General features: G+C 33.5%; 2 protein-coding genes and 2 pseudogenes across 3 annotated transcripts; 1 reads left to right on the forward strand and 3 right to left on the reverse strand.

Moving 5' to 3' along the window:
- Nucleotides 1–1,095: 1,095 nt before the first annotated feature.
- LOC120197571 lies at nt 1,096–10,221 on the reverse strand (annotated as a pseudogene).
- A 2,430-nt stretch (nt 10,222–12,651) lies between these two features.
- Nucleotides 12,652–25,118, reverse strand: LOC120197573 (annotated as a pseudogene).
- LOC120197572 lies at nt 17,388–17,885 on the forward strand. Its single transcript, XM_039199059.1, has one exon. It carries the CDS (start codon nt 17,388–17,390, stop codon nt 17,883–17,885), a length of 498 nt encoding a protein of 165 aa, XP_039054990.1.
- Nucleotides 19,370–21,265, reverse strand: LOC120197737 (transcription initiation factor TFIID subunit 10-like). 2 transcript variants are annotated; one of them, XM_039199154.1, is made up of 6 exons: nt 21,105–21,265; nt 20,949–21,007; nt 20,495–20,557; nt 20,154–20,211; nt 20,034–20,078; nt 19,370–19,581 (listed from the first exon to the last, which is right to left on the reverse strand). In XM_039199154.1, exons 1-6 carry the CDS (start codon nt 21,201–21,203, stop codon nt 19,501–19,503), a joined length of 405 nt encoding a protein of 134 aa, XP_039055085.1. In that variant the 5' UTR covers nt 21,204–21,265; the 3' UTR covers nt 19,370–19,500. The 2 variants fall into 2 exon arrangements, with proteins under 2 accessions (XP_039055085.1, XP_039055084.1); XM_039199153.1 differs by having other exon boundaries at nt 20,034–20,084.
- Nucleotides 25,119–27,672: the final 2,554 nt, after the last annotated feature.

The raw sequence follows: 27,672 nt of genomic DNA on the forward strand, positions 1-27,672 counted from the left end.
TATTCTCATCCTTCATGCACAATATATTTTCCATTATACTACGGATACCAGTATGTCATACAGAGTAGTTTGCAAAATAAATATGCTACTTAGAGGATTTCTATAATAATTTTGTTGATGAGAATAAATGAATTAAAGTGGTTCCAGACGATATACCCTTTTGATTTAGATAGAAAGTTGTAATCGGTAGAAGTGAAACCATAGGGAGATGTTAAAATCTTATGTCTCTGTATGGAGGTAAAAGAGAGATTCATGAAGAGGGAGAGTCTAGTGTTTCTCTCTATCTTGATTGCGAGATTCTATAATGACATTTAATGTTAGTGTCAGGCGTAACGATATGATGGTTAATTATAGTTTAACAAGATAGATGAGTCCGATTGATGTGTAACGATATGATGGTTAATTATAGTTTAACAAGATAGATGAGTCCGATTGATGTGGTTATTTGTCAATCAATTTTAACTCTGACAGATCATGTACAAGGATCATGGTTTCCCGAGACGCAACTCCAGAAATCCTATGTCCGAAGATGCTCTTCTGGAACCTCGACTGCGGAAGTGATTTATGGAAGTCTTTGATGTACAGAGATAGTACAATACACTTCAATAGGGATGTGTATATGCACCCCAAATTCTTGCAACACCTTGATTGAAAAAGGACGTTCCTCCGACAAATGATCTACTGTTGCACAACTTGATCGTTTTTACGTATGGGGTATAGTTTCTCATCGTTAACTATATTCTTCAAACTGTTGTTTTGTCTGTAAATATCAACTTCGTTCTGAAAGGTGTGGTAAACGTGTTATTGAATGTGCTGCAAAACTAACAAGCCCCGAGCTTAAATTTCCTAGCAAATGTATCCCTCCGCCTACTAATTTTTACCATATTCTTCAATCAGCGTATAAACCTAATATGGTTAAGGGCCATCTAAAAATTTGGTACAATAGGTATTTGATTTCTTTCAATCATGCGATGACCAAAAACATGTACGAACAAATTAATTACCCAAGAAAGAAAAAAAACCACCATCACCGTCTCAGCTTCTCTTGACCTGATTCCCTCCCGGTAAGGTCAATTAGAGTCCGAAAACGAAAAACTACTGTTGTAACGGCTGGTTTTCCCCTTCGGAAACGGCCAAATCGACATCTTCGGAATCTAACTTGAAACTTTTTATTTCTTCCGGAAGTGATGAACTTTGCAAACCTTCGTCAAACCTGCAAACCTCCTTATGAGAAGAACATGGCTGAGTATTAATCCTGTCCATATAATTAACCTTATCTGAATCATTTCGATTTATTCCGATAACTTCCGAATCATTCTGGAAAGAGAGATTGTTTTTACAGAAGGGAAGTTCCTCTGAAAGAGATGAATTTGAGATTAACTGATCCACATCAGCATCCTGATGTTGATGAATGGCATTAGTATGCTTTCCTGTAGATGACTCAACTTTAAGTCCAGGAATTTCTGAATGCAAACAACCATTCAATAAAAGGTTTGAAGAAAGATCAGAAGTAACAGACTCATTTAAAGGTGCAGACTGAATTTGTTCCTTCGGACAATGCTCGAAGGCAGCTTTCCTTGATTTCTGTTCATCCTTCCCTCGAGTCCTTGAAGTTCTAAGACACGATGGGCGTACGGAAACCCTGCACGAATGGATCCCTATAAGGTTACTGTTATGAAGCACTTGGGTGAGCAAAACTTAACTCGAAAAATTGATTTTTGTTTTGAGCCGATTCGATCAAACGCTCACCCCTACTTGCAAAGATGAATACACATACAACAAAAGCAACAGCAATTTCTCTCAAAGTAGTTACTCATCTTTAAGCAGGGAAAAGTACAGGACAAGGATTATTCATATGCATGTTGTCTATTCCCTCTTTAATCGGTTTAGTATACCATAATATTTTTGGGAAAAGATTTAAGGGGTCAGTATCCATGAACGATCAGAACAGGCTCTCTCTTAAACCTCTATAAATTAGAATATTTTGTCTTGTTTTATAACTAAGAATTGCCCCCTTTGAATAGAGGTTATTTAGGATTTTATTCTTGTAGAATAAGAAACTAAAATTAAGGCACTCCAGATATCAAATTCTAGGTTACAAACCCTTTACAACTTATCCATTGCTGCAGAGCAGATCAAGTGCCAGAATTTTTTGAGAGGAGAAAAGGTACCTGCCATATAGAAGCATATATGCTCCCTGAGAAAGTACCTCTTCCAGTTCAACACTCATGACCTGGGAAATGAGGCAGAAAATGTCGCTCAAAATCCAGGAAAATATCTTTCTTCCTGTCATCCCCACTTTGTAATGACGATTGAAAGAGGATCATACAGTGATTTTTTAGGTTAAACTACACATTTAGTATTTAACTATCACTTCTATTCCGTTTTGATCACCTAACTATTATTTTAAAAAAATTATATTTAACGTTACGTTTTGATTTCATTTTAGTCACCCACCATTAAAAAATTAACAAAATTGTTGATATGATATTTTTAAAAAAAGAATCAACGATGATGTGATATTACTTTATGATCACATATCAAAATCACCGTTAATTTTTAATAGCTGGTAACCAAAATGAAACTAAAACGTAATACTATATATAATTTTTTTTAAAATAATAATTGAATGACCAAAACTGAATAAAACTAATATACTCATAATTTATGTACTAAACGTGTAGGTGCAACACTCGCAATCAGAAAAGAGAAATGGAGGAGTGAAGCCATGAGAGAGTGAATACCTTACAGTCATCAATTCTATAGCAGTTTCCACTGAAATATTTGGTATAGCAGATATAACGACCAAAAAAGGAGGCATTCAGCATATCCACATGGACAACAACTGCATAAAGTTTGTATACATTGCTATCATCTCCATCTTCACTCATATAATGGGAAATATTTAATTTCTCGGGAAAGCTGACTCTTTTGTTGAGTTTTCCAAACCGGCCGCTCTGCAAAGATTTTCACAGATATTTCAGGATCACAAGACAAAACTTCAACAACCAAAAAAAGGAAGCATCTACTGCCACCAGTGACAGTAGGCATGTAAACTAACCGAACGAACACAAACGGAAATATGTTTATGTTCGTTCGTTTAATTTTAACCGAATAAATAAACGAACACGAACATAAACGAACAACAAATTTCTTGTTCGTATTCGTTCATTTAGGAATGTAGCTTGTTCGTGTTCGTTCATGTTTGTTCATTTAAATGATAAACAAACACAAATGAACGAATATAAACGAACGGATGTAAACGAACATAAACGAAAGTAAATGAATGAACGTAAATGAAAATAAACGAACATAAATGACCAAAAAAACATATAAAATTAATTAAATTTTAAAATATTAATGAGTATCAGATTAAAATTTATTAAGTGTTAATATTTTAAATGGGTCTAAAGAGATTAGGCTAAACATAATTGAACGAACATAAACAAACGAATATAAACGAATGAAAGTAAACGAACGAACGTAAATGAACATAAATGAACAAACATATTATCGAACGTTCATGAACGTAAATGAATGAACAAGCCCTCTGTTCGTAGGGATGGCAAGCAGGTACAATTTCGTGGATTCCGCACCGCACCCGCTCCAATTGGAGCGGGGATGGGCATAATTTTAGTGGGTAGTGGGCGGATGTGGATTTAGAAAGTGGTACCCGTCGCGGGTAGTGGGCGGGTAATGGGTTTGAGACCTTACCCTCCCCGCATCCGCACCCATCCACCTGCCCTGCATCCGCCCGCCCCACATCCACTCGTCCAACTAAATATCCATTAAATTTTGGACCATTATGAATTTAGGTGTAATTTTAAGAGACTAATTTATAAATCCTAATATTGTATAAGATATGACTTGTAATTTAACCAAATATTAGGGATAAGTTTATGCATAAATTTTTTTCTTTCAAACCTCTCGTTACTGCGCCGATTTTTCAAACCTCTGGTCTCCACTCTCTAACTTATTCAGGTACGTTTCTTCCCTTTTTACTTGAAATTTAATTTTTGTAAGAGTCGTTTCCGTAGTCATTTCGTTTTAAGCTCTTCTGCATTTCGTTTTAAGAGTTTAATTTTTATTTGCTCGTACTTATTTTTAATTATTTTTTAGATTCATCTCAATGTTTGTTTTAAGCTTAATTTCTTAATGTTCTACAAATCAGTATTTTGTGACTGATCACCCACGTTTTAGGCCAACAGAGTCAGATCGTTGCTTCTCAAATCTCCATTTTTAACGCCACTGAATAAAATTAAGTGTCACTCGTGCTTCTCAAACCTCTATTTTTAACGCCATTGAAACCGACTTTTTCAAATTCAAATTTCAACCGAGTATTTTGCAATACTGGTGTTTTATGAGAATGATGACTGTAATACTGGAGTATCAGATGTCACAAGTATTGCCTGAAATTTTAGAATGTTGTGCCAAAGAACAAAAACATTATGTGTTTGTCATTTATGTTTCTAGACTTTAATTATGTCTTTTATTATGGTGTTTCATGTACTTTAAGATCTATATTAACACTTAACTCAGATAATCCTTGGTTTATTTTATTATGTTTCTTAATATATGTGTTTTTTTTATGTTTATTGTTTATGTATAACTTAAGTTTACTGTCAGGTGAGTCTAGTCGGGTACATCTCCAGTGGGTAGTGGGTGTGGGGATGGATTTAAGAATGTACCTGCGTGGGCGGGTGTGGATTTGAAAATTTTTACCCATCATGGGTAGTGGGCGGGTGGTGGGTTGAAAAATATTAGGTGTGTATGGGGATGGAGAGGGGATATTCGCACCTGATCCGCCCGTTTGCCATCCCTATCTGTTCGTATTCGTTCATTTAATTAAATGAATAAAAAATATTGTTCATGTTCGTTCGTTTAATAAATAAACAAACCTAAATAAAGTTCCAGCCGAACAGTTCATGAACGATTCGCTGAACGTTCTGTTCATTTACAGGCCTAAGTGGCAGATCCATATGTATTCGAGGTGGACACTGAGATAAAAATTTTCTTTGATTAGTTATATATTTTACTGATGATGTTCAATTTAAAATTTTATTTGTGACAATCTTATTTAAATTTTTTTTATTATTAACATATATATTCATCCCGAAAAATAAGACATGCATGATGTAGGTTAGACCTGAAATCTTTTTAAGGCAATTGTAACAATGTTAGGAGCCCATCGCATAGTAAGCCGCTTCCATGCCTTGACATAGTCATTGCAACTAAAAAGAAATAAACACCATAGTTAAACCAAACAGTTGCACATCAATGTACTATATAAACATATAGGATAAACTACACATGTAATACTCCAACTATCACTTTTATTCCATTTAAGTTATCCAATTATTTTTTAAATCATACATAACCTTACGTTCAGTTTCATTTTCATCATTTGTCATTAAAAAATAAATAGAATTGTTGATTCTACATTTTAAAAAAAATCAATGATGACATGACATTACCTTATAATGACACATCAACAAAATGTATAGTTTATCACATAGTGTATAAGTAAAATTTTATCTCTAAAATTCAAAACCAGACAAGCTAAATTATATAGATCATGAGAAAAAGTAGAGGAGAAACAATCATACCCGTCACATTTGTACATATTTTCCCCATGAAGCCACTCTTTAACAATGAATTGTTCAAGGCATTCCTCCAGTGATGAAGCATCTCCATTAATTTCAACAGTTAAGTCCATATTTTCATATTGATTTGAAACCTTATTGCAATTTGAACAAATCACCTACACGGTTTTAACATGATGATAAAGCAAATCAGAGTACAAAACTCAAACAATGAGAAATACCAAGCAAGGTGATTTACATAATCTCAGTCAGCATGTTAATGTTTAACTCAGTCTGTCATCAATTTTTTAACGAAGAAGAACGAGTTTGGAACATATGAATAGTCACATGACTATTTTGTAACTATTAATAATTGAAGGATTCAACAAAACACACATTATAATCAAAGGATCGTTTTATAATTTTTAATTGATAGGCTAAATAAAGCAAAGCCCTATAATTATTAGACCATTTTTATACTTCACCCTAGAAAAAAATGAGATATATCACCTGAGACTGCAGATGACCATATATATGCTGAATAAGGGTCGTCTCTTGAGAGCTATGATCTACAGACTTTTCCCCGCCGAACTCATCAAGGCATATTGATTGCATTGTATCAATCGCAAACCTGAAAAAATAAAGATAAATTATACGTTTAGTACTTAAACTATTATTTTTGTTCTGTTTTGGTATATAATTTTTTTTCAAAATCGTATCTAATATTTAGTTTTGGTTTCAATTTGGTATCTGTCGTTAAAAAAATTAACATAACTACTTATGTGATTTTTTTTTTGATTTTTTCAATGATAACATGGATTACCTTATAATGGCAAGTCAATATCTCCGTTAAGTTTTTAACGATGAGAGTCAAAATGAAACCTAAACTAAACATCATGTACGATTTAAAATAAAGTTTAAGCACCAAAGTATAATAAAAATAATAGCTTGGATATTAAACGTGTAGCTTATCCGAAAATAAAAGAATGAATAATTACAAATAAATCTAGAAATCTACAATTTCCTCTAGTTAACTTCAATGTGTCAAAAGAAAATGCAATCAAATATGAGAGATGCTAAACCTGGTGAATTCATGAGCATCCTCCTGTTTTCCATAACCAAGATTACCTCCAATATTAGTCAACCGGGAGAGATTATTAATGGGTGAAAATGGATTCCGACTTTGGCTTGGTCTTTGGACTAGAGTTTGAAGCTCACACAGTTACGTCTGCCTGGAAACCAGAAATAACAATATAGGTCAGATGTTGTTCAAGAACATTGAGTGTGGCAGTTTTAGTCGGCGATTTAAATAGCGGTCTTCTACTACTGTAATAGTGGTCCGTTACTATAATAGTACCCACTATATAATAATAGCGGTATCGTCTGAAACCGTTATTGAATGATCACGATATTCGCAATCACTGCAATAGCAATGCTATATCTGCAATCGCAATAAACACAACAAAACTAAAAACGTGACCGCAACAGTAATTTAAATTTCTGGTTTTTGTTTTAAAATTTACATTCTTTCCAATGCCCTTCCTCCAACAAGTAAGCAACAAGCGGCCGGGTAGATACAAGACATTGCAGAACCACATTGGCAAAGAAACTACAGGAAAAGGACGGACATGAAAAAAAATAAAGATTAGAATAAGAAACATAAACTTATCCAGTCTAACAAAAGAAAAGGCTTGAAAAAAATAGGGTAAACTATATGATTAGTACCTTAACTATCACTTTTGTTCCATTTTGCTCACCCATCTATTTTTTGTTTTAAAATCATACATAACGTTATGTTTTGGTTTCATTTTAGTCAGCCACCGTTAAAAAATAAAGACGATGTTGACATATCACCATCATTGAGAAAAATTAAAAAAAAAATACCACATTAGCAGTTCTGTTAATTTTTCAATTATTGGGGACCAAAATGAAACTAAAAAATAACACTAGGCATGATTAAAAAATAATAGTTGGATGATCAAAATGAAACAAAAGTAATAGTTGGATACTAACTATGTAGTTTACCCAAAGAAATATAATTATGGTAAAGATGAACCTGTTCTCACAATTTAAGAGTCCACATGGAGGGAATCCTGGTTGAAAAGTTTTACAAATTCATTATATGGGAAAAGAACCTGAAAAAAGAAAAAATTATGAGTTCTAAATTTACTTGTATGGTTTTCAAAAGTTTCAAATTAATGATTAACCTGTCTTGGCTTCTTGCTGATCTTAGAGGTTCCACGAGCAGGAACCAAAGCAACTCTGGAAAACAGTTTTGTGTTAGCAGTTGCTGCTGGATTTATTTTACATTCCGTCTTATGCCCATCTTTCCAGTGCACCTGCTGGCAAGTTAAGGAGCTCAAAAACAAAGTAAAAGAAATAAGATCAAACCCTTCGGATCGGATGATGAGTAAATTAACTTAAGTGTCGTCACCCCTCTTATTTTTATTTTTTATTTAGATTTAAATAAATATCTCTCTGTTTTGATTTTTTTTATATATTTTTAAAGTATTGGTTTTTTTTTTTCTGTTTTATAGCACATTATGTCAATAATTTATCTATCGATATAATAGTTTGATATTTCGTCTTACATTCATCATGATGTGTTTTTTTTATCAGGAAAGGTAGATGGTCTCATGTAATTAGATCATTTTTGTAGCAATTTGTTAATGCATTCAGAATTGTTTGCGGAGCAATCTATCATATTGATTCTCTCAATCTCCACGTCCTCATCAATATTACGCCTAGGTTCAAATAGAGACACAGAGATTATTGATATATAGTTACTAGGATTTTGGGAAAGATTCAAACATGAATTCAAGGGAAGATTTTGATTTTTTTTTTCTGGCCTTTGGATTTCTACGTTGGGATTGTGCTGTTTTACTATACCTTACTTTTTTTATTTAATGGAAACCTAATTTTATTTAGGATAGAGTATACAAATGATTCTTTAATTATAAGACATTACTTTGTTGAGTTTCCCAGCTATTAAAAGCTACAAAAATGGTTCTTCAACTATTGAGTATTATTTTATTGAGTCTTTCGATTATTAAAAGTTACAGAATGATCACTCAATTATTCATATATTCTAAACTCGTCATTTTTTGTTAAAAATTTAACGATTGTTTGAGCTGAATGTTAACATGCTGAATGAGATATGATGATCGTTTGAGAATCTAGTATGAAATTTTATCATATCTCAGTCAATAAGTTAACGACTCAGATTGTCGTTAATTTTTAAAGTAAAAAGGACGGTTCAGAACATATGAATAATCAGGTGGCTATTTTATAACTTCTAATAATCAGGAAATCATTTATATACTTTATCATTTATTTAAAAAAATTAAAGCGTTTGTAAATCATTGTTCAATAGCATTCTAACAGAGTTCTTGGACCTGGTTTCTTATATTGGACAACATATGCAAAATTTGAAAATCTTTTTGATAACACATGCATTTTTATGTATAATTGACTGATAAAGTGATCAAAATCTCAACATCAAACTTTCTAGGCTAATTGTTTATGTACATCATCGTTAATGCTAAATTCAAGAAAATTAAAGAAAATCAAGGAAAGCCCAGATAAAACAATTTTATTTTATTTTTTTTACTTATAAACCAGAAAACATCAAATTAGAGTGAACAAAACTCAAATCGAAATTTTATATATACGATTCGAATTATAAAATAAAATTTGAATAACTTTAAATTTTTAATAATTAATTAATTGATTTTCAAGTTTGAGTTAAATCCATCAACTCAATGCATGATATATGTATATCAATACAAAGAGATATATGTATATCAATACAAAGAGATATATATATATATATATAATATTGTATACTGTTAGAGAAAATCAGTTAAATTTAGAATCAAATAATACTATAAATATTAAATTTAAACACTCGAACAATTCGAATTGACTCGACTCTCATAAACACACTCTAACTCGAAAAAAATTTAAATAAAATTTAATATATAAAATATGACTTGTCAACTCGAATGACTTGAAATTTTTTAACTTGAATCGATCTAATACTCATCTCTGCATCAAATAATTTGTTATCTTTTGTTTATACAAAATTTCAGGAAACCACTGCAAAAACAGTTTTCTAACTTATAATTCAGAAAATACCTTATAATTGCATACTCTAATAGATTAAAACTTTTAACTTAAATAGATTTACAACAATAATAGTAAAAGAGTATTGAAAATTTTAAAACAATAATACTCCAATTATAACACTTTCCAGTTAACTTTTCCTCGCATCGAAAAAGAAAACTTCAGCTCTAACAAGTGAAAAACAGCAATAACCGCCGCAAAATGGAAGATGATCGCACAAGAAACAAAAACTTTTAAATAAGAGAAAAAGAAAAGGCGTAACGTACCAATAACGAACTGATTTACAACGCGAACACTTCTTGGGGGCGGGATTGGAGCAAACGGCGCTGGCGGAGACATCGTCGTCGATGGGGATGGAAGGCATTGTCAGTCGGCGATCGAAATCGGCGTCGACTTCAAAGTATCTGGAGGCCGTGTTCTTGATCAGATGAGGAGCCCCCAAAGCGAGAACAAAAAGCGCGAATATGAATTGCAGGAATCAATTCGAATCCAACGTTGCTCTACCCGCATGCATCTACGCCAATCTTAGGGTTCTTCTTCATCGATTTTTTTTTCAACAATCAAACTTTGTAAACCAACTTGTTATTTTCATATTAGATTTACTCTCACTCTAAAACCCAAAATTCATGCAAAATTAACAAAGCATTTGTTTAAAAAGAAGTAAGAAATGATTTGTAGAACAAAGTGGCGTGAGAGCATTTTGCGTTTATACCTTAAGGAAGGAATTTTGGGTTCTTGCTATGAGGATTGAAGGAGAAGCTCTTTATTTATGCCTACTTCCACGCCGTTTTTGAGGCTGTTTGGACCTTCACTTCTATAAGTTGAGAAATTTCGGATCAGGACCGTTTAAATTGTAAATATGTATTTTTTTTAGTTTAAACTATACAGTTTTCTATCAATTTTAGTACTTTAAAATACTTTGACTCGAACATTTAATTCTAATTTTTGGTTCCTCTTCATTTCATTAAAATTAAAGATTTTTCACCTGTTTTTTTCCCTCGAAAATCATCATTCTTTATGTCTTTTACGGCCATCTTAGATACCAAAAAACTCGTCTTACTGTCCTCTGACACTTTATCGATTTACATTTTTCTTAAAACCTTTTAAAAGTCATGAAATTAAACACAAAAAATATATAATTTTGGAGTTTGGGAGTCTTCTTGAATTTGAGGAGTTTGGGTTGTTTGTTCAAAAATATATACGATAAGAAACTTTCTTTCAAGAAGATAATAACATACCTCAAAATTAATCTCACCAAACGATCATCGTAAGAGATCAAAGCAGTAGAACATCCAATATTTAGATATATCTTTATCGACAAACATTTTGATATTGGCCATGTCATAAAATGGAGATCTATAATGGATGGCAATTGACTGACAACAACAATTGAAGGAGTTTGATGATTTAAAAAAATAGAGAAGAAATTACCATCTCTTTACGTCATTAACAATTTAACATACAATATTATAATTGAATCCAAAATCAATATTGAATGTTTTCCGTACATCTCAAAACTCAAATTAGGTCGATCTAGATTTATATGCCTGGAAGTAAAAATATTCAATGTCGAACTAGACTTGTATTTCGACGATAGAATAGAATGAGGGGTTGTGAAGATGTATGAGTATGAATGTTGGAGTTAGCAGGGGTTGACATCATTCAACTCAGCCGGGGAGAAGAAAAGTACAATGACTTTCGACTTGTGATACTGTTGGGGAAATCAGGTTATTTCCCACACGAACATAGTTTCAAAATTGACCTAAAATGTCAAGATCAAAACCACCAAATGTTACACAACGGATAAACCTGTCAAACTATTGAATATTGAAACACAATGGAAAAAACCGAATAAAAACAATAAAGGAGAGAACACACCAAATTTACGAGGTTCGACGAGAATATCATCTACTCCTCAGGCGCCACACCGGATGATAACTTCACTATCAACAAATATTACAACAAATGGAATTCTTTAGAATTCCCAAAGTGGGAGAATAAAGAATACAAGATGAAGAGAGAACTTGTTTTTGGGATGATTTATAATGAAATACTTAGGCCTATTTATAGTTGAGTTTTAAGGACTAAACTTATAAATAACCTAATATTTTAGGGATTAAACATGAAAAATAAGTTGGCCACCTACAAAAGAATTTTCCAATATGTACAAGTTAACCACCAAATATGAAATTCTCATGTTCAAAGTTTGGCAACCAACCAAGATCAAATTTCCAACTTGCCAACTTAATTTCAAGCCAAATCTAACAAATCTCCACCTTGGCTTGAAATTACCAAGCCTACTCAACTTCTTCAACTCCCCAAATTTGTAGTGCCTCTAATTGCGCTCACAAGCGTCACACACCCGAAGGTGTTCATACTTTCAGGATGTTAATCAAGTTCAAACAATGATTGAACTTGATTACTGTTACCACCTTGGTCATCATATCTGCAGGATTTTCTGATGTCGTAATTTTCTAAAGTAGAATATTTCCTTCTTCAAAGATCTCTCGCACAAAGTGATACCTCACGTCGATATGCTTAGTCCTTGAATGGTAGACTTGATTTTCAGCTAAGTGAATAACGCTCTGACTGTCACAATAGAGACTAATGTGATTTTGAACAACTCCCAAGTCTTCCATCAACCCGTTAAGCCAAATTGTTTCCTTTACAGCCTCTGAAACTGCCATGTATTCTGCCTCTGTAGTAGACAAGGCCACCGTAGATTGCAATGTAGACTTCCAACTTATTGGGGCTTTAACAAGAGTAAACAAATACCCAGTAGTTGATCGACGCTTATCCAAATCACCATCATAATAGGAATCAACATATCCAACCACACACTGACCAAGTGCTTCATCTTGTTCAAAAACTAAACCAACATCCATGGTTTGTTGGAGATACCGTAGAATCCATTTCACAGCTTGCCAATGTCATTCTCCAGGATCATGCATGTACCTGCTCACAACTCTAACTGCTTGCGAAATGTCAGGACGTGTACACACCATTGCATACATCAAGCTCCTAACTGCATTAGTATATGAAACTTTTTCCATATACTCTCATCCTTCGTTAGTTTTAGGAGATGAGAACTAAGTTTCAAATGAGAAGCTAGTGGGATACTTACATGTTTGGTATTTTCATTCATGTCAAAACATTATAATACCTTTCTCAGATAATGTTTCTGTGTTAAAAAAAGCTTCCCTCTCTGTCTATCTTTGCTTATCTCCATAACAAGAATCTTCTTGGTCTTACCTAGATCTTTCATCTCAAACTCTTGATTCAATTGAGCCTTTAATTTGTATATCTCCTTTTGACTCTTCGAAGCGATCAACATATCGTCAACGTACAAGAGAAGATAAATGAAAGACCCATCTTTAAGCTTTTGCAAATACACATAATGATCATATTTGCTTCTAGTGTACTTTTGCCTCCTCATAAAGCTATCAAATCGCTTGTACCACTGCCTCGGAGATTGCTTCAATCTATATAGCGATTTGTTCAGCTTACAAACCCATTTCTCACGACCACCATCTTTGTATCCTTCTGGCTGAGTCATATAGATCTCTTCTAAATCACCATGCAAGAAAGCCGTCTTTACATCAAGTTGATCTAGCTCTAAATTCAACTGTGCTACCAAGGCCAACAATATTCTAATGGAGGAATGCTTCACAACAGGGGAAAATACTTCATTGTAGTCGATCCCTTCCTTTTGAGAGTAGCCTTTAGCTACCAACCGTGCCTTGTAGCAAACATCTTTCTTGCTATGAGATCCATCTTTCTTTGCAAATACCCACTTGCATCCAATTGCTCTTTTACCTTTCGATAATTGAGCCAGTTTCCAAGTGTTGTTCTTTTGGAGAGATTGCATTTATTCATCCATGACACTTTTCCACTTATCACTTTCCAAGCTTTATATTGCTTCTTGGTAGGTGAAAGGGATATCATCATCAACAACTGGAAGAGCATATGCCACCATATCAACAAATCGAGCAGGTCTACGAATTTCTATTCTTGGTCTTGTAACTGCAAGTGGTTCTGGTGTCTCCAATAGTTCTTGGGTTTGAACATCTTCATCTTCTGATTCTTCTATTAGAGTTGAAGAATCAGCTGCATCAGCTTCTGGGATCATCATTTGCTGAAACTCCACCTGTTTTAGAGTATGCTCCACCTGCTGCGGAGTACTACTTGTCTGGACAGCTTCATTTGTTACCTTCTTTATTAGGGTAGATTCATCAAAGGTAACATCTCTGCTACAAATTATATTCTTGGTGTCTAAATACCAAAGGTGGAATCCCTTCACTCCATGGGTGATTCCAATAAAGAAAGCCTTATTTGCTCTCGGATCAAGCTTGGATTCCTTCACATGATAATAAGCAGTGGATCCAAATACATGTAAGGAATCATAATCAGTAGCAGGTTTTCCAGACCATACCTCCAATGGTATTTTTCCTCCTATCGCTGATGACGGCAGACGATTGATGAGATGACCAGCATATGTCATAGCCTCAGCCTAAAATGCCTTGCCTAACCCAATATTAGACAACATACATCGAACTTTCTCCAATATTGTTCGATTCATACGCTCTGCCACCCCATTTTGTTGTGGTGTATTTCTAATAGTGAAGTGTCGAACAATACCATACTCATGGCAAACGTCAAAGAATGAGTCATTTTTATATTCCCCTACATTGTCCGTCCTAAGACATTTGATCTTTCTACCAGTCTGGTTCTCAATCATAGTTTTCCATTTCAGGAAAATTCGAAGCACTTCATCTTTAGACTTCATCGGATACACCTAAACTCTTCTGGAAAAGTCATCTACAAAAGTTACAAAATAATGGTTTTCTCCCAAAGACGGTGTCTTTGAAGGACCCCATACATCTAAGTGAATATAATCCACAATACCTTTTGTATTATGTATAGTGGTGCCAAACTTCACTCTCTTCTGCTTTCCAGAACACAATGCTCGCAAAAGTTTAATTTGCAAACCTTTGCACCTTTCAACAATCATTTCTTTACTAGAATTTGCAAGGATTTCTCTCCAGCATGCCCCAACTGCATATGCCACAACTGGGTTGCGTCCAAATCATCACCTCCGGAAGCTGCTGCAACTGTTCCAATAATTGTACTACCTTGATAGTAATACAAATTATTTTTCCTGATGCCCTTCATCATCACAAGTGCGCCATATGTGACTTTTAAAACTCCATCTCTCATAGTGACTATTGAGCCTTTGGATTCCAAGGCTCCCAACGAGATGAGATTTTTCTTCAAACTGGGCACGTATCGGACATCTGTCAGAACTCTGGTTGATCCATCTTGATTCTTCAATCGAATTGAACCTATCCCAACAGTTTTACAGGCATTATCATTTCCCATATAAATAACTCCTGCATTTAGTTCTACTAAATAGGAGAACCACTCCCGATTAGGGGGCATATGATAGATGCAACCTGAATCTAATATCCATTCATCTGAATGGAATGTTGTTGATGAAGCAACCAATGATATATCAGAGTCATTTGCATTATGCTCTGCAACACATGCATCTGGAGCACCTTTTCCTTTCTTCTTCAGCTTCGGACAATCTTTCTTCCAATGGCCTTTCCCATGACAAAAGGCACATTCATCTTTTCCAGTCTGGACTTCAACTTTTATCTCCCTCTCTACTTTGGCTTTTGACTTTTTGAGCGGCCTCTTGCCACCATGGCCTCCGCTGCTTCGTACTTGCTATCCTTCTTGGTTTTCTTCCTGAGCTCATAACTATATAAAGTAGCAGTTACATCTTTAAGGGTAACATTATCCTTACCATGAAGTAGCGTTGTCTCAAGGTGCTCAAATTCATCTGGAAGAGATGACAACTACATCAAGGCAAAATCTTCATCTTTGAAGGTTTCATCCATGCCCAATAAGTCTGCCACTAGCTCATTGAACGCAGTGATGTGTTCATTCATACTGGTGCCTGGTTGATAATCAAATCTGAACAATATTTTCTTCATGTGGAGACGATTCTGAGAGCTTTTCTTTAGGAATTTTTCCTCCAATTCTTTCCACATCTTACTTGAAGAAGTCTCGTTCTTGTAGCCATACTTCTGCTCCCTGGAAAGACAATATCGAATCGTGTTGCACGCCAAACGATTGATTGTTCCCCATTCTTTCTCCTCCATATATTCGAGCTTTTCTTCCTCAATGGTGATGTCTAGACCTTGTTGGAATAAAGCGTCTAACACCTCGCCTTGCCACATGCAAAATGACCGGATCCATCGAACAAGAAATTTGCATTTGACATCATCCTCCTCACCGATCCAGATAAAGAGCTTGATGTCTCAACTGATCCGTATTTTGGCATTTTAATTCCAACGAACAATATTCAATAGCACGAACTGTATCTTTTCAGTAACAGAACCACCATGATAACCTCAACCGAAGCTCTGATGCAAATTGTTGGGGAAATCGGGTTATTTCCCACACGAACGTAGTTTCAAAATCAACCTAAAATGTTAAGATCAAAACCACCAAATGTTGCACAGCGGATAAACCTGTCAAACTATTGAATATTGAAACACAATAGAAAAAACCGAATAAAAACAATAAATGAGAGAACACACCAAATTTACGAGGTTCGATGAGAATATCGTCTACTCCTCGGGCACCACACCAGATGATAACTTCACTATCAACAAATATTACAACAAATGGAATTCTTTAGAATTCACAAAGTGGGAGAATAAAGAATACAAGAGAAAGAGAGAACTTGTTTTTGGGATGATTTATAATGAAATACTTAGGCCTATTTATATTTGAGTTTTAAGGACTAAACTTATAAATAACCTAATATTTTAGGGATTAAACATGAAAAATAAGTTGGCCACCTACCAAACAATTTTCCAATGTGTACAAGTTAGCCAAAAAATATGAAATTCCCATGTTCAAAGTTTGGCCACCAACCAAGATGAAATTTCTAATAAGTTGGCCACCAACCAAGATGAAATTTCCAACTTGCCAACTTAATTTCAAGCCAAATCTAACGATACTCCTTGAAAGATGGCTTCTTTTGGATTATTAGGTTTCAAGGGAAGGCTGAAATGTTCTTTCATAAATGGGGATGTATCTCCGATAAGTTGGATGAGCTTTTACCGCGATAATGAGGATTCTCCTTTTTAAATGTTCTGACTTTATGCTTCCAAATGTCCCCAGATGGGACGAAGTAAGGATCCAACAACTGCTCATCCCCGAAGATGTGAATAGAGTCCTCGAAACCCTCATTACCCCCACCCATGATGATAGATTGATTTGGAGCCAATATGACACCGGATGCTATTCAGCGAAATCAAGGTACAATTGGCTTCTTTTTTTAGAAAGATCTTCCCGCTGAACAGGGAAAGAAATAGAAAACCCTCATCAAATTGCCTACATTGCCTAAAATTAGGATCTTTGGATGAAGTGTGCCACGAGGCAATCCCTCCAGGAGAAAATTGAAGAAGGCCAGATTATCTAAAGGATCATGTCCCCTTTGTGGGAGTGAATTGGAAACTACGATCCATGCTCTTAAGAATTGCCCAAAGACAAGTGTCATCCTCGAAATCTCAGGGCTTAATCCCTCAATCATCGACTAACAAGTGTAAGGACTAGTTGGAATGGACAGGCACTCAGTTGGACACTGTTGGGCTAGCTAGACTTATGGTGCTACTCTGGAACGTGTGGAACCGAAGGAACAAATGGTTCCATGATGAAGAGTTACTAGACGATAGGGATATGGTGGTGGCCGCGTGGGGCCTTTGTGTTGATTTTGTTGAAGCCAATTCAATTGGAAGTTTTCTCACCCCCTCACAGAGCTCGATGAAACTGACATTTTGGAGCCGTCCTAAGACAAATGGAGTTAAGATTAATGTCAATGGGGCTTTTAGCACAACGAAAACCATGTCAGCAATAGGCATTGTGGCCAGAGACCACAACGGTATGGTGCTTGGGGGCATGTGCCGACAAATTACTCCACCTTTCATGGCAGAATCTACGGAAATGGAAGCTTTTACACAAGGGCTTAAATTCACAATCGAGAATGGGTGGATGGATACCATTATTATAGGCGATGCAATTTCCATTGTCAATAGACTTTTCAATAGAAGAGAGGATGTTTCAACCATCACATTGTTGCTCAACGAAGCACAAAATATCTAACCAGCAATTGTGATCTTAAAGTTTTTTATAAATCGTGATGCGAATTGGGTTCACTCCCTAGCAAATTGGATTTTGTCGAGACCCAATCCGTATTGGTTTTACTTTGATAAATCCGATTGTATTAAGTTTGCTATAATCCTGGATGCCATGGGAATATAAAGATTTTCCTCTTTAAAAAAATTATTATGGAGACATAATGATGTCTCAAATCTTAGTTTTGTTGATCATGTGGTTGTTAGTTGGTGAGTTTCCTTTAAGAACTTAAATCTATACAGATATTAATAAGAGGAAGTGAAGTGTCCACTTGATACTTGCAAGCAAAAATAAAAACAGCAAAACAATAGTTAATGCAGTTCTGATTCAATGGACCTTATGTTTGACAAGTTAAGCTCACTGAAAACTATACTCTTTAGCAACAAGACAAGACGTATTTTAATTCCAATCACTTATGTTATCCTTAAAATAGGCATATATAATATTTAATTTAATAAATTATAATTATAAAAATATTTCTCTCTATCCCTCTCTCTCTCTCTCTCTCTCTCTCTCTCTCTCTCTCTCTCTATATATATATATATATATATATATATATATATTATGAATCAAAGTGGATTATTAGACAATCAGACTTGCTGAGTTTAAAATAAAATTGGAAATCAAAGTTGGTTTTGAATTAAGGTATCGGATAAGTGGAAGAAAAAGATGTTGAAAACTAGATATTATAGCAAAACTTGCTTGAGCGGAATACTCCTAATAGAATAAAATAAAAGGTAAAGTAGTATTTAAATTTTATTTTTTCTCAAAAATAATCATTACGTTTAATTTAAATTTTGTTTTTCTTAAAAATATACCTTACGTTTAGCTTAAGTTTCAAATTAATATCCACCATTAAAAAATTAATAAACTACAGACATGACATTTTAATTTTTTTTCATTAATGACGTGACGTAATCTTATGATGACACATCAACATCATCATTAAGTCTTTAACGAGTATCAAATAAAACCTAAAATAAACGTTAAATATAATTTAAAAAAGAATAAAGTTTACGTTCCAGAATAGAACAAAGGTAATAGTTGTGGTACTAAAAGTTTACCCTAAAATAAAATACGTAGGGGGTTAGTATATCTTCATCGCCAACTTCCTCATTCACTCAAACCAGGGATATTCCCTCCATGGAAGTTGTTGAATCCTCTCAGTATTACAATCATTCCGGAAATAGGTGTAGTTAGATCGATGCAGTCCATGATCAGGACTCTGGTATGGGCTAGAATGTTGTAGTATGACCGATTCAGTCCATGATCGGATCGAGCAGGGAGGTGAAGGTCCAACATGATCCATGTGAAGACCACCATTTGAACACCACCATCACAAATGATACTATAAAGAATATAAAAACAAACCAACTCAAATATAGCTTTCCTTGGTCGCTCATAAGAATCATAAATCTGGACAAATTGTCATATGTATTACTCATCCTTAATATTCAACAGGCAACACATATTATGTTGATGAGAAGTGGGTAGCATGTTATGTTATGGTAGCACAAGTAATAGCATCTCAAAAAGTTAGATCAACTAAATACAAACATGTAATAACATGGTCCAACTCCAACTATTCCTCTCTAGAAGCCGGATCGATCCCGGTCGATGGGCTATCAGCAAAATACTCCTGATGCTTCACATTCACCCCGTACTGCTCATTCAAACAAAGTAAAACAATTACTCCCGATACAAATGAAAATGCTAAGCAAAATCAAGACTCTTATTCATTAAAGACATAAAACAATGCGAATGAGAAAATTTTGACCATCATCAAAAGGATCGCAAAATAACCCACTTAGTTATTAGAATATTCTGTGTATGCCTAAGCAGCTACATCACACATCTGTCACTGTAATTTCGACGATATTATGTTAAAGAACAATCAGCTCCTACATACAATAAAATATAATGCTCAAACCTCTGTGCTCAAATGATCTGTAATCAGATGGACAATTAAATTTCCCTTGAATGAGCTATTTAGTTATAGAGGCTACAACTTAATGCTCTAGCATGTGCTAAAATTCCATTCACTACAAACTAGGGAAATCAGAAAATAATTATTGGCATTCAGAAAAAGAGGCAGTATAAAATTTCAGTGCCTACCTCGTGCAGTGATTTTGAGAGATCATCCATCACCAAGATTAGACGCTTATCATGTTCCAACAGAGAGTCAGACAAGCCAAAAGAGATCAAGAATCTTTAAAAACAAACATAAGTAATCACCTTTTGCTGCTTGTCCCTTTTGTCCTTGACGACTGCAGCCTGCCTTGCCTTGCAATGCCTAACATTAGGAGTAAAATATTGTAAGCAAACTTAATGAACTAAACGTGACGAAATCCAAACTTAAACCAATCAAAAGGTTACTCAGTTGTTTAACATATTCCCATTGCACAGAAAGAAATATTTGATGAATCAACATAAATTAAGAACACTCGAACTTGGTCATCTCCACAAAGTGTCCTACTTCCAATTGATATATAACATCAATAAATTTCAAAGCTTCCTCTATTCGTAGTTTAAAGAACAAAAGTGGGATAAAATTCAAATGTTTTTGGGTGTCATACTGAAGTGCATCACTAGCAACCTCGGCAACGAACTTTTGAGTAGCAACAGCAACAAGCCTTATTCTGCAAATGCTCAACAAGAATCAAACGGGATCACACAAAAAGGAATTAACACATCGACAATGTGAACCTCAATCCATCTTGTGTACTGTAAAAGAATGCTCGAATTAAAGAGAATCCCCTGCCCAAGACCCCAGGATCCAAGCAAAATAACTCATACATAGACAAGCTAGCTCATAAAAGGTTCAAATTTTTGGGAACCCTAGAACCAACTAAAAGAAAGATGAGTAACCCCAGGCAGAGCTAATCGGCTAAAGTAAGATAAAAGATTTAAAACATTTCTCCGAACCCAGGAGAACCAAGAAAGTAACAATTTTCCACAAACTTCAGTTTAGGCATCCAAAGATCATAAAACGAGAATTAAGAAGAAAAAAAAGAGGGGAGAAGCACCTACAATCGAACATCGGGGCATTGAAAACCACTCTTGGCTAAGTAATGTTTCACCAATTCGTCAGGTATCTGCCAAGAATCAACCACAGAGAAAGTTGAGAAATCGTTAGAAACATAAAAGAAGAAGAAGAAGAAGAATTGATTATTGAAGAAAAAGAAAGGGTATAGTGGGAGTGTAATCCATGAGAGAGGCAAGGAAATCGGAGAGGGCAGAGTCGTCATCGTGCTTGCCGTCGCTGGATTGCGGATTGGGGTTCATTTCCTTTACTTTCCCCAACTCTCTGCTCTCTGCTCTCTGCTCTCTGCCTTGGCTACGTTATTATTGCGCTTAATTCTATTTTTCTTTATCAATAAGCTAAATATCTGTAAATAAGTTTGGGGGAAAACGTAAACTATTCTGACCATTTAATTATTGTTTTTTCATTTACATAATCAATTAAAATTTTATCAATAACATAAATTAGTTGACCCTATTATCATATATAATAGGTGAGGGGAGGTAGAATAGTAGACTACCCAACGTCAGGTTGAGAGCAGCTTCCGTAGAAGACCTCCAACAGTCAGAATTATGAATTACCCACCGTGAGACTCGATCCCACGACCACAAAATTAAAAGTCTTACGCTCTACTAACTTAGCTGGACGGACAATTCTTTATCAATAACATCTCTTAATTATTTAAGTGGCATGATCAAATTAACATTTTACGAGGAGGTAATGTGGCTATTAAAAGTTTTGATACGATTATAAATTTAATCCTCAATATTAATATATTTTATCAATTTAATTCTAATTCTAATTTAATTAAATAAATTTAATATATAATCAGGTATTGACACTTCATTTAGAAAATTATTTTCTTCTTAATTTTATCGTCATTTGATTAGAGGAAAATAAATTAAAAAAAGAAATATAAACAGTGAAAATTGGAAATATTGTGGGTTGAAAAAATTAAAAATACAAATATTTGAGAATTATTTTTAGGATCTAGATCACTTACTATCGTGTATGTGAAACTCATCATGAGGAAATTATAAGTCTCATAAAACATATTTAAAAAATAAAATTCATCATTAGAACTGAAAGAAAATTTTATAAAACCCAGGACATGACGAGTTTTAATTATTTATTATATTTGATGAAACTTGTTATTTTCTCATGAAGAGTTTCACATGCAAATAACAAATATTCTAAAGTAATTCTTAAATATCTGTATTTTTAATTTTTTTTATTTCCATTTAATTATTTGGGCAACAAAATTAAAATAAAAGTGATAAAATTTGAATTTATTATAGTTTAAATTGATATATTCATATATTAGTGTAAATATAATTTTATATTTTCAATTTACAACATAATATCTATAAATATTTTATCCTTTTAAAATTATTTTATAACTGTAATTCTAAATAATTAAATTCTAAATTACACTTTTAAAAAATTATTTTAAAAATAATCTTTTAAAAACTATACCAAAGTGACTCGTAATAAAATGCAACAATAAAGAAAGAACAAAATGGCCATCGTCGCCCAATGAATATCCATAAAAACCCAAAATCTGTGGCATCCAATAAAGAACCAAAGGCGCCATACACGTCAGCAACAATCCCATAATCTCAGTCACTTTGAGGTCACTGCTTGCATCATTAAAAATATTTTTTTATCATATCGCAGTCGAGTATGTTAAAATCCATCTCAGACAACCATAATTTTTAACGAAAAAGGATGGATTTAGAACATATGAATAATTGAGTGATCATTTTGTAACTTTCAATAGTTGGAGGACTCAACAAAGAAACACCGTATAGCCAGGGATCATTTTATAACTTTTAATAGTCGGAGGATTCAACAAAACAATACCGTATAGTCAATGACCATTTTATAACTTTTAATAGTAGGAGAATTCAAGAAAACTAGACCTTATAGTCAAAGGATCATTTATATACCTAACCATAAATTTTATTGAATTGTTATAAAATATTAATTAAATCTAAAAAACTTTTATAATTATTATAAACTTGGTAACGACCCTTTTATAATATTTAAATTCATAAGTTTAGAAAATTTAATGACTAAAATACCAACAAAATATAATGATAGATTTATACCTAAACCCTTGTCTATTTCATTGAACTACTTGCATTAGATTTCTCTGGAAATATACAAGCTACACAAGGAAGACAATATATATTTACCTCTAATTAGCAAATGAACAAGACCGTCGGATTTCGCCTTCATCATCCGTTTTAACTCCAATGGAAGTGAGTTTCAAGAACGAGTCCCCCCAACTCATGAAAAAGCTTTCTTGGTCATTTGCAAAAGCTTCTACTTTTTCCCTCGTTCTTCCATCCTCTATGAGAACCGAGTCCGATTGAAACAATCCCTTGTGAGCCACTAGATTGCTGTAATACTGATTATCGAATGCGAACGTCTCGAGATCATTGTCGACGGTTTTCGACGCGCTCGAATCTGATGAGCACTTCTTCATAAGATGTTCTGCATAGCTACAGTCTAGTGATTTGTCGATCAAGGTTAGCTTTCCCTTCAAGTCCATTCGGAATCGGTCACTGAATGCGTTACAGTGAGCTGATCCTACTGTATGAGCACTTTTAAAAGCCAGAAGCATAGTCAGAGTAAGCATTCAATTAAATCCGAGCTGAGTCAAAATAATTCGAATTCATGAATGGTATTTTATGACTTACATTTTATCTAAAATTTTCAAGTCGTATTTATAAAATTTGTGTCGGGTTGTTTGAGTTTCTATACAAATTTAATTGTAATTATTTATAATATTATGATATGAATTGATTTCAATTTATCAACTTTTTTAAACATATAAGATATACACAAATTTTTATATTTTTTTTTCATATTGTAATTTTATTTAATAAATCAAATACAATCTAGAATTATAAAATATATTTATAATATAATTATTCAAAGAATGTATTTTTAGGACAAATTATTGATGTGAGTATAAATGTGTTATGTAGTGATAGAAGAGCATATAATTCAATTTGGTAAAAATAAACTTAAAATGGATAATGAATTAAAGAAATGAGTAAATAATACAAAGTTGAGAGACCGCATTAAAAATAAATAAAAAAAATTATAAAAAAAGAATTGAATATACATATATATTTTATAATGGTTTAGGAGCATGTGATTCAAATTTAATAAAAAATAAAATAAATGAAGGATGATTTGGAAAAGAAGAAGAAGAAATCATGTAAAGTTGAAGGGCTAAAAAAATTATTATAAAAAAGGGAGTTAAAGATATATACATTGATAATCAATAATGATTTAGGGGCATGTAGTTCAAATTTGATAAAAATAAACTTAAAATGAATGATGAACTAAAGGAATAAAGAAATCATGAATCAAACTGTAATACTATTAAAATATTCAATTAAATTTTTGAATGAAATACCTGATAGAGTTACAAGGTCATCAAGAGATAATCCTTTAGATTTGAAGAGCTCGATCATCTCATTCGTGGTGAAACTTGTATCTGCAATAATTAGTCTGACGTTTTGCAGCATTCGATATTCTTCGTCTCTTCTTCCGGTCGGAATCGGAAATGCAGGTCCGCCCGCCTGTTCCATGATCATTATGTTTAATCCCTCGGATTTAAGAGTGCATGCAGATATGGAGGAAGAAGATTAGAGATTTTTACCAAAACAACAGCATCTCTTGCAGCCAATGCAACCAGCACAAGAAACGCCTCCAGGGCAGAAGATTTCGAGTTCCCGTTTAGCCGAATTGATGACCTAGAATCCTCCGAAGAGAAGTATTTTCCGGATCGTTTTTCTCGATTCCGTTTCCTTGCAATAGTATTGATGCATCACAACCCTGAACATTCATAGCAACCATAATTCAGATAAACTAACACATGCAAGATGCAACATTCATGGTGATAAAAGATGTTTTAACCCGATATCCGAGCTGATCTCTACGAAGCAGTCGTGTAACAACAAGCGAAGTAGTTTCCCGTGGATGGTTGGATCGGAAGAGGAAACTGATCTGACCGTGTTGCTAACGATGAACTCCACAGCGGGACATGATGTCACGTAGAAGTCGAACGAGAGCCTAGAGCGCGAAGGCGACGCTGCAAAAGAGAGCAAAACAGCAAGGAGGATAGCAATTTTGGTGTCCATTGATGCCCTGGTTGCCATTTACTGATGCATTTAGAGTAAAGAGGTGAACAACACTCAACCGGTGGCCATGCCCCATGAATTTACTCATATTCAAAGCTGCATTAATGACCTTGAGGTGCTGTCAGGGCTGCAGATGAGTAAAAACTCACGCATTTAGTTACATTTGACCAAGAAAACATTTAAGATCATTTTCAAGTTTCTTCCTACTCGTTTAACTGCACAAAGATTAGCCGGTTCCTAATAGTGTCATTTCCATGGTGGATGCATCAGTTTCCTGGATGATAACTTATTTTGGCAAGCATTGGAAGCTCTGATCGATGTATTTCACCTATTTGGACAGTGTAGAGCAGTAGCTTGATTCAATGACAGTATGTGCCATTAATATGACAGGTGTAACATCCCAAAAAGCGGGCTAGTGACCAAAATGCAAATTTTGAAAGTTTGAGGATCAAAGTAGAAAATTGGGAAAATTTTAAAGAACCAAATGGTATTTTCCCAAAAAGAATTGTATTCTATTTAGTTTAGTGACCAAATTATAATATTTTAAAAGTTTGATGACCAAAGTATAAACTTTGAAAAGTTTAAGGACCAAAATAGAAATTTAAAAAAGTTGTTGGTTTCGAAAATAAGAAAATAAATATATTATTTTCATATTTTTAAAATGTTGGAAAATAATATTTAATGATTTAATTCCATGTTTAATTTGGAATGTTGAATTAAAGTGACAGAATTGTAAGTTTTGAAAATTTTAAGGGCAAAATGGTAAAGTGAGAAATTATTTTGTTCATCTTTGATTATAAGAAGATGATAAGGTTGTTGTGGCTTGGTATTAATGTAAATATCAAGTTCATTAAGGGTAAATTACTATAGATATTTTAATTTCAAAGGTAAATTGGTAATTTAGTATTTAGTGAATTTTTAATTCATTAAATAATAAAAAAAAATGAAGAATTATCAAAACTTCTTCATCTTCTCTAGAAGCAAGACGTGAGTTCTCTCAAAAGGTAAGAAAAATATTTCTTTTCTATTTTTGAGCAATTTTCTTTGGATTTCGGGTTATGTTGTGAAATAGAAAATTGTTCTACGCGAAAAACGCTATCATTTGGTACCAATATTTCTTTCTAATCTTGATGGATTTCAAAGATCCCAAATCTAAGGGTTTATGTTCATGATACGATTCATGAAATTGATAATAAATCTTGAAGATTTAGAGGTTGTAGATTCATTCTCAAGCTTGATTTATGGTTAAAACATGTTCAATCTTTCTAGAAATTATTCTTTGAAAATTTGGACATGATGTATTTAAGTGAGAAAAATTATGAAAAAATTATATAAGGTCTGGAAATGATGTAGGAAGTATTCTACAAGTCTTAGAAAATTTGGGAACCATTCTATAATTTTTGAAAAGTTGGCGGACCAATTCAATAATTTTAGAAAAGTTGTGAATGGTTGTATAAATGTTTAATAGTTGATGTACTATGTTAGAAATTGCTGTTTTGGGATTAAAATGAGCGTTTAGATGTGAAATATGATTATTTTGGAAGTTTAAAAAGATTGGTGATTTAAGTGCAACATTCACATAGTTGGGGTGCTTAAAGGTAATTGTACCTTTGTAAAAGTAATTGTTGGTAATAATTCCGGTACTGAAATTTATGGATTTTTTGGTATTTGAAATTTAAGTGATAAAATGGTGAAAGACCATTTTGTGTAAATTGGAAAAGTTTGTGCAAATATTAAAAGGAATTAATAAGTTTTAAGTATTTTGATAGAAAATGAGTTTCAAGTATATTATGGATTTTGTATTGGAGATGTGTTTATGTTAGTACAATACTAACATATGTATCATTATGAAATTGTGATTTGTACAGACCGTGATTGATTTGTGACTAAGACAAATATAAAAGGATTGTTGTGGATTATAGTAAGGAACATCTTGTGGATATATAAAGTGTTAAGGTGAGTGCAAATTTAATTTGTACCTATGTTATAGAATAAACATTGGCTCGCGATGAGCCAGTGACGGAGTTACTATAGTAAGAAGTGACTCCTAAAATGTTATTTGAATTGTGATGCATACATAACATTATATATGGATGTTTTATACATCATTGGGTAGGATTTGCGATAAGTCTATTTTCCATGTTTGAATGCATGATTACATAAGCACAAGCATGTGATTAATATGATACTTATGAGTGCATGAGTACATGAAAATGGATATATATGTCATATGTTATTATATGTGACATGATTTACATGATTTCATGTGTATGCGATATGTAATACTGAACTACATGAATATATAAAAAATACGATATGTTATTCTATGTGCTATATGATCTATATATGAACATATGTGAGCAATATATGACATATATGTTTATATGAACACATGAGAAATGATATAAGCTATATGATACGATCTATATGATTACATGCACATGTGACATATGTGATATGAACATATGTGATATGGGTTTTATGAAAAGGGACCTATGAGATCATACAAGAATGTTATACAATGATCTATAAGATCATACAAGAATGATACAAATGATGTGAACTATTATAA

Source organism: Hibiscus syriacus, unplaced genomic scaffold (assembly GCF_006381635.1).
Source record: "Hibiscus syriacus cultivar Baekdansim isolate YM2019G1 unplaced genomic scaffold, ASM638163v2 tig00117048_pilon, whole genome shotgun sequence".
Taxonomy (NCBI): domain Eukaryota; kingdom Viridiplantae; phylum Streptophyta; class Magnoliopsida; order Malvales; family Malvaceae; genus Hibiscus; species Hibiscus syriacus.